The following is a 12,815-nucleotide window of genomic DNA, read 5'->3' on the forward strand; positions in this document are numbered from 1 at the left end:
TATTTTATTTTGGATTAATTGAAATACATTACTATTGTGAGTCGGAAATTCAGGTACAACACACACGTCTAGATATACATTCTATTGTAAACTAAATAAATAAGCTCTGAATATACTTTAAATCAGGATTTGTTTTCTTTTTATTTGCATATAAGAATGTTTTATATGTGTATATATGATAAAAAATGTTTGTCTATTTTAGATCAACCCAGATTATCGGGATGTCAATGATGGCAAAGTTACAGTAAGCATCCATTTTTATATCCAGCCTAGTACAACGTTGTATTAAAGTGTATCTAAACCCAAGAACAAAAAAAGTCATACATTGCAGTTTACCAGGCCTTTGATGACAGCAGGCTCCCTGGCTGTTTCGACTTTGCAGTCCCAAAGTATGTGCCATACAGTCTCGTTCAGTGCATTGACGAACAAAAAAAGAACGAAAATGCCCACCTGGGCTGCACAGGCTGATGCCTAAGGGCACACTGTCTATTTCTCAGCAAGCTGCTGCACTAGCTCATGCCCTGACCTCTGGGCAGGGGACCGCCTGTCTTTCAGGTAGAGCTCGGAACCACTGTTAGGCCCTTGTTTATAAAGACACACAGCCTTCTGGTTCCAATTAAAACCTGGACCCCAGGGTTAGAGGTTTCTTCCCATCCAAAGCTCTTTAAAGCTTCTGGACTCAAGAACCCAATCTGGCAGTTACAAATCACAGAGGAAACTGAAAAGTCACTCAAAACTGACATTCTGGAGCCCCCAAGCTGCATTCATGGGAACCCTGTTTGATCTTTAATCCCACTAACACGGTGACAGCGGTGACAGGGCCTAGCACTGTCACACTATGAAGATGTTGCATTTTCACTCTAGGGCAGGAATTGAGTTAAAGTGATTGTAAACCTTAAAATGTTTTTCTTTAAAATAACAAACCTGTTATACTTACCTGCTTTGTGCAATGGTTTTTTACAGAGTTGCCCAAATCCTCCTCTTCTGTGGTCCCCTGGCGGTACTCTTGGCTCAAAGCCCCTTGCTATGAGGGCATGAAAAAAAAAACAGACAGGGCGGTTGTACAGAAGTTGATCGGTACTGTATAAGCACAATGCCCTTACATCGATCGAAATTTGGCCAGCCCTTGCTGAACCGGCTGAATTTTTATCCATGTATGGCCAGCTATGAAAATAATACGGCCAAATACAGAAATCGGAAGGCAAATTACGTCCAATGAACGATCTGCCGATTTTCGGATTGTTAGTATGGTGCTTTCGACAGCTGATTCTGTTTTTTCCTCAGACAAAAGCTGGATGTGCAGACTATAATATTTTTGTCGTACTTGAACGCAACGCCTGATTTTCGGACGGTTAGTACAGTTTTCGTCTGAAAAAAATCGTAAGAGCAAGACTTTGCATGCTCAGAAACAAACGAATACATACAAAATTATTCAACACATTACATCACTACTGAAGTTGAATTCTGTCGTATGAGATTTTTCGTAACCTCTTCACTTTCGACGTGAGACTAGCACGTCGTCCGAAAATCTGATTGTGTGTATGAGGCTTTAGGCTTTCATTTTTTTTCCTTTATTTTAACTCGGTGCTCCTGCGAGTAACACGCTTTTTGTACAAGGGTGACAACACTCGCTGTAGTGTATCTATCATCTATGGAGGAGCAACCTTGTCATTTCAGGCTTCTGTCCTGATTTGGACTACAAACACCTTCCCCTTTTTTCATTACACAGGGAGAAGGTGTTTATAGTTTACAGAAGATAGCACACTGGATTTCTGTCAGGATCAACTGGTATTTTTTTGTACTTATAATGTACTTAGCCTTAAAAAAAAACAAAAAACAATGCAGCCACCACACTAGGTTAGCTGCATTATATCCACTTGTTGTCCCTGGATTTAGATACCCTTTAAGTTAGGAGCACATTGCAAAAGAGGGAATTTAAAGTGATTGTAAAGAGTAAACCTTTTTTTTTAAAATAAACATGTTCTGCTTACCTACTCTTTACAACGGTTTTGCATAGAGAAGCCCCTATCCTGCTTTTTCCGGGGACCCCCGTTGGCAGTTCTTGCTCCTCCTCTTTTTGGTGTGCCACCATACAAAGCCTCTCTATCGTGGCACACCTGTGGGCTCAATCCTGAGCCCTGCTGCCGGCATCTATTGAAATAGCATGGCTCGGCTACACCTGTGGGCTCGATCCTGAGCCCTGCTACCTGCATCTATTAACACAGCATGGCTCAGCCCCGACATGTTCCCTGCTTCTTCATCACAGGATTTGATTGACAGCAGCAGGAACCAAAGGCTCCCGCTGCTATCAGTCTGCCCTGTGAGGAGGAAGAGAGCAGAGAGGGCCATTGCTCTCAGGCACAGCTCTGCATCAAGATTGGGCTCAGGTAAGTAATCTTGAAGAGCTTTGGGTTCAGCAGCTATACCAGTGGCGGCTGGTAAAGTTTTAGAATGGGGGGCACCAGACCCCATCCTTCCTTTTTGACCCCCCACTTGGCGAAAATGGGCGTGGTTTCAAGGAAATAGTGGGCGTGCCTTAAAGGGGTGTGGCTCTAAGAGGGCGTGGTTAACATCTGAGATGGAAGAGGGATGGAGGGGGAGGGAGAGAGTGAGAGAGGGATGGAGGGACAGCAGGCCCAGATCCTACACAACAATAGAAATATGTGTATTCCAGAAAGTTTAACAAGTGTCACCATCAGCGGAGTCCTCTTTACATCTGTGTCCCCATCAGTGGAGTCCCTCCTTACATCTGTGTCCTCATCAGTGGAGTCCCTCCTTACATCTGTGTCCCCATCAGCGGAGTCCCTCCTTACATCTGTGTCCCCATCAGCGGAGTCCCTCCTTACATCTGTGTCCCCATCAGCAGAGTCCCCCTCACATGTGTCCCCCGTCAGCCAGCAGAGTCCTCATCACATCTGTGTCCCCATCAGCAGAGTCCCTCCTTCCATCTGTGTACCCATCAGCGAAGTCCCTCCTCACATCTGTGTCCCCATCAGCGAAGTCCCTCCTCACATCTGTGTCCCCATCAGCGAAGTCCCTCCTCACATCTGTGTCCCCATCAGCGGAGCCCCTCCTCACATCTGTGTCCCCATCAGCGGAGCCCCTTCTTACATCTATGTCCCCATCAGCGGAGTACTCCTTACATCTGTGTCCCCATCAGTGGAGTACTCCTTACATCTGTGTCCCCATCAGCGGAGTCCTCCTTACATCTGTGTCCCCATAAGCAGAGTCCCTCCTTACATCTGTGTCCCCATCAGCAGAGTTCCTCCTTACATCTGTGTCCCCATCAGTGGAGTCCCTCCTTACATCTGTGTCCCCATCAGCAGAGTCCTTCTCACATGTGTCCCCATCAGCCAGCAGTGTCCTCATCACATGTGTCCCCATCAGCAGAGCCGGGCGTCCCCTATGGACGGGCCGACACTGGGCTATACAACACTTCCAGGACACATGATCCCCTGAACCAAGGTACTGCACCACATGCAGTCTTTATTTCATTTTGAATAAAGAAAGGAAGATTTTTTATTCCAGTCTCTGTGCCCACTAAGGAGATTTTCCCTCATGTCCTGTCAGCACAGAAAGTAATGTGATATTTCTCCAAAAAAGAGACCCCAGCCCAAACTTTTTTTTAATAGTGTTGAAAAGTCAGAACTTCTGACAATGTTTTATTGCTGTCTGGGCCTTCATGTCCCAGTGACAACACATTTCCCCCTCCCTTATTTGACAGTGTACAAGTGTCACAGAGACCGGAAGTGAGAAAAAAATCTCCCCAATTTAGGACCTGGTAGAATTTTTCTTCCTCACTTTATCTACAACAACAAAAAAAATATTTTTACTGGAGTTAGGCTTTTATTTGCAATTTGCTTATGTATACTTTGCTGGTGGGTTCCGTGTTGTCAACACTGACATTTTTGACTGTCATCAAATATATAAATATGTGCGGTGAAATCGGGGTTGAATAGCCTATAGCTATTTTTGGCTCTGGCGGCGTCAGTCCTTTGGCCCCTGTATTACTGAGGAGGCTGCCTGGCTTCTCTGAGGTGGATTGGATAAGGTTGCTGTTTGCTTGTACCCCTCATAGAAGAGCTTTGTCCTGCCATGGCCTCGTACCATTTGGCTACAAGACAGGGAGCTTATTTTATACCCCTCTGGAGAGTAGAATTGCGCAGCCAGAAGTCTCAGCAGCTCAGCCATTCCCGAAGATTCCATTGCTCCTCTCTCACTTCTTTTTACGCACTTGTTTTTCATTTTAAACATCAAGAGCGTTGCAAAAACAAAATGTGTATTTTCTTTTGGTTTATCAGTTTAGAATTGGTGTGCGTGGCATGTTACATAGTTACATAGTAGGTGAGCTTGAAAGAAAAGACATCAAGTCCAACCTATGTGTGTAATTATATGTCAGTGTTACATTGTATATCTCTGTATGTTGTGGTCGTTCAGGTGCTTATCTAATCGTTTTTTGAAACTGTCGATGCTCCCCACTGAGACCACCACCTGTGGAAGTGAATTCCACATCCTTGACGCTCTTACAGTAAAGAACCCTCTACGCAGTTTGAGGTTAAACCTCTTTTCTTCGAATTGTAGTGTGTGGCCACATGTCTTATTAAAGAGGAAGTAAACTCTGATGGGTTTACTTATTCTTTGTCTTCCTGCAAAGGTAAAGCATAAGGGGCTACTATGCATCACATAGTGATGTCACCGCTGTCCCCTGTAGTACTGAGCGTCCATCTTCTTCCGGGTATCGCTGCTCCGGCCACTCACAGCGCCGGAGCAGCGAGGATGTCACTCCCGCGCATGCGCATGGGAGCCACCACTAACGGCATATCGCCATTAGCAGCGGAATGCTGCTAACGGCGATAGTGCGCCTATGCGCCATAGACAGCGGTGCCTCTCTTTTAGTAAATATCTCCTAAACCGTGTTGGTTTAGGAGATATTTCTTGGACCTACAGGTAAGCCTTAATCTAGGCTTACCTGTAGGTCAAAGTGGTTTGTAAGGGTTTACAACCGCTTTAAACTCCCTTCCGTGAAAAAGTTTTATCCCTATTGTGGGGTCACCAGTATGGTATTTGTAAATTGAAATCATATCCCCTCTCAAGCGCCTCTTCTCCAGAGAGAATACATTTAGTGCTCTTTATGGTCTTTTCTCTGGTAGTTGACTACAGGCCAAATAAAATATTGGCCACTGATGGCATTCTCTGTAGTTAGGATTTGGGGTATCAGTGTGTCATTGGGGGTGACCCCAAATATAAATACGGTAAGCACTGAAACTACTGCCATTGTTCTGGGATCTCAAGTGTCTGTGTGTCATTGTTCTGGGACCCTCAGATATCAACATGTTATTGTTCTTGAATCCCAAATGCCATTGTTCTAGGACCACAAGTTGTCCTTGTGTCATTGTTCTAGGCCCACAAGTTGTCCTTGTGTCATTGTTCTAGGCCCACAAGTGTCTACATATTATTGTTCTAGGACCCCAAGTGTCAGTGTGTCATTATTCTAGAACCGCAGGTGCCATTGTTCTAGGACCACAAGTTGTCCTTGTGTCATTGTTCTAGGCCCCCAAGTGTCTACATATTATTGTTCTAGGACCACAAGTGTCAGTGTGTCATTATTCTAGAACCCCAATTGCCAGTGTACTATTATTCTAGAACCCCAAGTGTCAGTGTGCCTTAGTTCTGGGACACCAAGGGGGTTATTTACTAAAGGAAAATCCACTTTGCACTGCAAGTGCACTTGAAAGTGCACTTGGAAGTAAAGTCGCTGTAGATCCGAGGGGCACATGCAAGGAAAATAAAAAACAGCATTTTAGCTTGCACATGATTGGATGATAAAATCCGCAGAGCTTCCACTCATTTCAGATCTACCATTTAGATTTAGAGCGACTGCACTTCCAAGTGCATTGTCAGCACATTTTCAAGTGTGCTTGTAGTGCAAAGTGGATTTGCCTTTTGGAAATATCCCCCCTAATGTCAGTGTGTCTAGTTCTGGGACACCAAGTCAGTGTTACAAAAACAAGATGTGTATTTTCTTTTGGTTTATCAGTTTGGATTTGATGTTTGTGGCTTCAGTGTGCATCTGTAAGACCAGCCAGGACTTGTGCTATGGTCTTTTCTCTGGTAGTTGACTACAAGCCAGATAAAATATGGGCCACTGATGGCATTCTCTGTAGTTGAGATTTGGGGTATCAGTGTGTCATTGGAGATGACCCCCAAATATAAATGTGGTGAGCTCTGAAACTACAGCCATTGTCCTGGGATCTCAAGTGTCAGCGTGTTGTTGTTCTGGGACGCCCACATGTCATGTCATTGTTCTCGGATTCTAAGTGTCAATGCGTCAATGTTCTAGTGTCCTTATATCATTGTTCTTGGACCTCTAATGTCAGTGTGTCATTTTTCTAGGACCCCCAGTATTGGTATGTTGTTGTTCTTGGATTCCAATTTTCAGTTAATCATTATTCTAGAACCCCAGGTATAAATGTACATGTGCTATTGTTGTGACACCCCAAGTGTTTGTCAGTCATACTAGTGCCTCCAAGTGTCAGTGAGTGATTATTCTGAGACCCAAAGTGTAAATGTATCGGTGTGTTATTGTTGTGAAATTTTAAGCGTTGTTGCGTATAATTGTTGTGGAATCCCAACTGTCAGTGTGTCATTTTCTAGTGCCCCCAATTATCCGGGTGTCATTACTATGGAAACCCAAGTGTGTGTCATTGTTCTAGGGCTCCAAGTGTTAGTTTGTCCTTGTTTGAGGCCCCCATGTGTCATTTTGTTATTGTTTTGGTGCCTCAAGTGTCTGTGTGTTATTGTTCTGGGACCCCAAAAGCCAGTGTGTAATTGTTCTGCAACCTCAGGTTTCAGTGTTTCATTGTTCTGAAACCTCCAGTGTCAATGTGTTATTGTTCTGGGACCCCAAATATCAGCATGTCATTGTTCTGGGACCCCCAAGTATAAGTGTGTCGTTGTTGTATACAGCTAGTTTCAAGGTTCCAGCAGATAAAGTGTAATTGTGCCATAATATGCTGCCTTTAAGCATGAGGTGATCTGTGCAGTAGTTCTTTTGGCACTAAGAACAATAAAAAAAAGTGTTCCCTTGTGTGTTCTTTACCATAATCTTTATTTATATCTTTCCTTTACCCTTCTGTAAATAAAGCCAGCCATAGATGGAGCGATTTTCTTTCCTGCAAGCCCGGGTTGAAGAAAATAATACCACTCGATTCCCCCATCAACACAGTCAGCGTTGATGGGTGAATCCCTCCTACAGAGTTATTGTGTTCTCCTAGTGTGGGAGCCAGGAGAGCCTTATCAACCAGGAGAACACAAAGTGATTATTGCTAGCAGCAATAATGTCAGGATCCACCCAGGTGCCTGAGTAGCAGCTGGTTTGGCCTCTCAACGTGTCTCTGAGATCCTGAGCCAGCCACTCCCGTCCCCTCGACAGCCTGGTGCTCCAGTGAGTGCTGGAGTGACAGAACAGAAAGCTGGTGACTGACAGTCACGGCTCTCTGCTCAGTGAAGAGAATTGAGCAATCAGTGGTCATTTGATCACTCAGTTCTTGGTCTTAGAATCAGCAGGAGACAGCTGCAGCATCAGATCGAGTATGAATGTTTTTTTTTTTTTTACTATCCCACACTACTTCTTTAACCTATCACTCAATACCCTAAATCCTAACCCTTTAACCTAAACTCATTACCCTTAACTCCAGTCTAACTTTGAACATTTCTTTAACCCTTTGTACTTTTTCTGGGCAGCTCTGACAGATAACAGCAATGAAAAAAATTCACAACAATAAATAATAAAGCTATTAACATTTTTTGTAAGTGTTTGAGCCTATTTATATAAGGTACAGTTGATCGAACACTCTCAAGAGACTCATTCTGTTAATTTTCACTTACGGTAGTTCTTTACCGGTAAAATCCATTTTTTATTTTAATTCTCTTTTACATTTTGACGTCATCATGAGAACAATCAAGAGACTTTATTATATTTACACACTGTTAATGACAAGGTAATATAGAAGCACTGTGGGTGTATGAGGAGGCGGACTGTCGTCTCATACGTAGATTATCACGTCTTATCTTTCTGGAGTTATACTTAGCACAGGAGGAAAACGACAGTTCAAGGCAGAGGAATGGAAAAGCATAGAAAGCAGGGACTATAATGTATATATATATATATATATATATATATATATATATATATATATATATATACAGGGCCCTCCCCCCCCCCCCCCCCCGTGAGCTTGGATGCACGTCATCAAGCTTTTGGTGCATCAAAATGTTAACAGAGTGCAGTTTGCGTTGCTGTTCTCTTTGATGTCAATAGCTCCCTTGTACCAGAAAATGGTAAAATCCAGCTCCAGGCAAAACTTTTTGTATAGAGTGGGGAAAGCATAGAACCCCTGCCACATTTTTATTGTCTATGTAATAGCATCAGGATAGTATCTTTTAAGCTACCTGACTGAACCTCTAAAATGACCTTTCATTAAATCATCCACATAAGCCCTGAGGAGGGGGTGCTTTTCAACTCCTGAAACCCCCAAAATGCTTTGGCTGTAATTTTGCATGCTTGTTTTTTTCAAGATCTTTTTTGGTGCTCCTCATCCACCTTCACAACATTTCAAAGTCTTAGAAGAAGCCCATCAAACAAGATTTTTTTTCCAACTGTGTACCTCTTGGGGTATTTCCTGTTTGATGGGCCATCTCTCCAATGGAGACAAAGACCAAAGCACATATTTAGTTTTTTAGGGTTGAAAATGTTTTATTTGTAAAAGTAACAAAAGGAAAAGGCACGGTTGACAGATTGTTTACAAGGCAGAGACAACCAGCGCGAACAACGGCTATCGCCCACGGCAATGCTGATGTCTGACAATACACACGTTGTCACATAATTATTTCATGTCAAGCGATACGGGGGGGGGGGTCAAGAGAGGGGGGGAGGGATCTCTAACAGGGACCGGAGAGGGAGGACATTTGTTTTCCAATTTAGGATTGTAAACGGAATGTGGGAAGGGATCAGGATGATGAGGGGATAGAGCTCGAGGGAGCAGTAAGCAATGCAGCCACAGAGTCTGAGGAGGAGAAGCGCTGCAAGATCGATCACAGTACTGTGTATTTATCATAGGTGTTATTGTCTTGCGCCAGCATCTCCTCCATCTGCATGATATCATTCATGGTGGAGGCCCAAAGAGATAATGGGGGGATAGTAGTTGTTTTCCAGAAAAGGGGTATGAGTTGCCGGGCTGTGGATAGAAAAAAACTTAGCAAGCAGCATTTTTGAGAGGTTATTGAGCCTGGTAAGAGGGAGAGGAGGACTATTTCAGGAGTCAATTGCAGAGATTCGTCATATACCTTGGATATCTGTCTCCGAAAGGGTCGAATCTGATCACATTCCCACCAGACATGTAGATATGTGTCTGTGGCCCCATTGCATCGCCAGCAGGCAGATGGGGTAGATGGGAATATACTTTGAAGTGTGGCGGGGTCTCTGTACCACCTCGACATGACCTTGAAGTTCTTCTCTTGCGAGTAGCAGAAGATGGAGGACTTATGTGCGAAATGGAATGCTATCTGCCATTCCGCTCTAGAGATGGTCTTTCCCAGGTCTGCCGACCATATCCTGGTGTAAGTGGGTAGGTCAGTTTCTGTAAGAGCCTATCAGGCTGTAAATATATGAAAGCAAGTGTCTAGGCAGTTCTTGGAGAGAGCTCAGGTGTTCGAATTCAGTGAGTGGGTGATGGATCTGGGACGAGCTAAATAAGTGCTTGGTGAAAGTTGCTAGGTGTAGGGAAGTGAGCCAGTCGCGTGTTCCCTTTGGGAAGATCGGGATTCCGTTCCCCGAATGGATGAAGGTGCGTGCCTGAGGACAGGTGGTGCAGTGGAATGAGCCTAGGGCTTTGGTCCCCATGCCTTGTGGGAAAGCTGGGTTATCAAATAGGGGTGATAAGGGAAATGGGTCGGAGAATACGATCTTGCATAACCCCCTCCTATACCAGAGTGTAAGGGCAGCTGTGGTTAGAGGTGAAGAGCTTGATAAGTCTGGGAGGTTACCCCTGTAACCCCAGGGGAGGGCCCTCAGGTCCACTGGAGATAAGTCCTGCTCGACCATAGCTGAGGCTTTTTGGAGGGGTCGTGGGAACCACTCTAGTATGCGGGCCATAAGTGTGGCTTTGTGGTATAATTCATAGTCCGGTAGACCTGTGCCCCCCTGTAATTTTGGTCTGGTGAGTAATTTGTATCTAATTCTAGACAATCCTTTATTCCATATAAAGCGAATGGAAAGGGAGCGCAGGGCAGAAAAGAAGGATTTGGGAATAATGACTGGTATGGTTTGGTATAGGTATAATGATGGTGGGTGTCCATCTTGACGGTGTTGATGCAACCAAACCAGGGTAGGGTCTTATTTCCCCATTCAGCCAGATCCTTTCTAAGACGTGAAAGGAGGGTGATGTAGTTTAGCGTGAATAGGTTATGAAGAGTGACAGGGATTGTCACGCCCAGGTAAGAGATGCCCTTGATCTGCCATTGAAAGGAGTAGTTGGAGTGGAGTGAGGACAAGGTAGATGCAGATAGAGAAATGTTTAGGGCCTCTATTTTGGAAATTTTGAGCTTAAAATGACTCAGCGTTCCAAAGCGTTTGCATTCTGAGAACAAGGAGGGGAGGGTTACGTGGGGCTGACATGCGTAGATTAGTAAATCATCTGCGTACAGCAATAGTTTGTGGTGTTCAGATTGTGTTTGGATACCATGTATGGAAGCATTTTGGCGGATGGCACATGCCAGGTGTTCCATTACGACGACAAAAAGAAGGGGGGAGAGGGGGCATCCCTGGCGGGTCCCATTAGATATGTCAAACGCTTCTGAGGGGGTACCATTCACTAAGACTGAGGCAGTGGGGTGTGAGTAGAGGGACATAATTTGGGAGATGAAGGTTGAGCCTAAATCTATTTGCTCAAGAGAGAGTCTTAAGAAGCGCCAGTTGACCCGGTCAAATGCCTTCTTGGCATCGAAGGATAGAAGGCAAGCCGGTTGACGATGGCGTTGGATATATGAGATGAGGTGTATGGTCTTAGTGGTGTTGTCTTGGGCTTCCCTGCCCGGGACAAAACCAACCTGGTCTCTATGAATAATCCCTGGGAGTAGGGGGGGAGAGGCGGTTGGCGAGGACCTTTGCGAACAGTTTGAGGACTATGTCCAATAGGGATATGGGGAGATAACTGCTGCATTGGGAGGGAACTTTATCGGTTTTCAGAAGAATGGATACATTGGCTGATAGGAGTTCCTTGGAGGGGAGTGTAGTGTCATCGATGGCATTAAAGACCCTGGTTAGGAGAGGTATTAGCAGGGGCGTGAGGTTTTGTAAAACCTTGGGGTGTAGCCATCAGGGCCCAGGCATTTACCTAGTTTTAGTCCCCTGATGGCACCCAGAAATTCTGGTTCCGTCAAGAGCCTATCCAGCTCCGAGGATTCCTGTGAGTCAATTGTGGGTAATGCCGTTTCGGCGATATAGGCCTGCATTGGGTCTTGGGGGGAAGATGGAGAGATGTGTGGGGCTGCGTGTGGGAGATTGTACAATTGGGAGTAAAAGTCTTTGAAAGAGGCAGAGATGCCTTTGGTGTTAAAGACCTTGGACAGATTTGGTTTGGTGATGAAGGGGATAGGGTGACGGGGGGTCTAGGGTGAATGGCCCGAGCTAGGTGTTGACCACATTTATTGGCTATAGAGTAGTTTTGGTTGCGTGCACGATCCCTGGCTATTAGGGAGTGGGAGTCTAACAATTGGAGGAGGTCATGACGGGCATTTGAGGGGTTAATAAAGGTAGACTGGTCTAAAGTTCGCTTATGGAGGGATTCCAGATCTGAAATGGTGGCAAGGAGGTGTCGTATTTCATCTTATCTAATTTTTTTATGCGTGAGCCATTTTGTATGAGGACACCTCTAACCACACAATTCAGGGCCTCCCATTTGTTAAGAGGAGTGGTAGTGTCTGAGGAGTGATCTGAACGAAAGTTTTGGATCGCTTTAGTAACTTCAGCAATACACACTGTGTCTTGCAATAAGTTGTCGTTGAGGCGCCAGGATGTTCCCCGATGTGACTGTGGGGGTCGGCAAAGGATATATATACCGGGGAGTGGTCGGACCAAAGGGCATGTCCCATGGAGGTCTGTAATGGTCCAATCTGCTGTAGGAGTTGTAGGCTGTGGAGAAGTAAGTGTAATCTCTGTCAGTAGGATGGTGTATATGCCATACATCTACTAGGTGATGGGAGTGTAGGAGGGACTTGATGTGTGAGAGTGTGGTCGTAGCTATGGATGACTTGCGTGAGGACGTGTCTGCAGACGGGGACAGCGCAACATTGAAGTCACCTCTGATAATGAAGCAGGGGCCCCCAAAGGAGGACAGTCTGGTGAGAGTGGTGGAAAGGAAGCGAGTCTGGTCCCCATTTTGGAGCATATATGTTGGCCACTGTGAAGAGAAAATTATTAAGTTTTAATTTGAGAAACACAAATGACCATTGTCATCAATGTATGAGTCAAGTACCTCAGGGTGAAAAGATCTATGGAGTGCAATGGAGACCCCTTTAGATTTGGCTAGAGGATTAGTACTATTGAACCAGGTAGGGTAATGGCGATTACGTAACGTGGGAAGTGACCCAGTACGAAAATGCGTCTCCTGCAATAGCAGGATGTTGGCTCTCTGTGGAAGTGGTAGAGGATCTGGCTGCGCTTCTCCGGGGTGTTAAAGCCCCTACAGTTGTAGGATGCTAGGTTAAGAGGTGGTGTGACTGCCATAGTGAAAAGAGGGGGTTGAGAGTGGTAAAGA

At 45.0% G+C, this 12,815-nt stretch overlaps 1 protein-coding gene across 1 annotated transcript in view; it reads left to right on the plus strand.

Annotated features, from left to right (window-relative positions):
- ITPR2 (inositol 1,4,5-trisphosphate receptor type 2) overlaps window positions 1–12,815 on the plus strand; it is a 482,081-nt gene that overhangs the window by 170,620 nt on the left and 298,646 nt on the right. Inside the window, exon 10 of the mRNA XM_077469087.1 lies at window positions 203–244. Coding sequence (XP_077325213.1) covers window positions 203–244 — 42 coding nt within the window. The remainder of the gene's footprint in view (window positions 1–202; window positions 245–12,815) is intronic.

The sequence above is a fragment of the Lithobates pipiens genome, unplaced genomic scaffold, assembly GCF_037356315.1.
Source record: "Lithobates pipiens isolate NorthernLeopardFrog02 unplaced genomic scaffold, aLitPip1_a1.2 Scaffold_8, whole genome shotgun sequence".
NCBI classification, from domain to species: domain Eukaryota; kingdom Metazoa; phylum Chordata; class Amphibia; order Anura; family Ranidae; genus Lithobates; species Lithobates pipiens.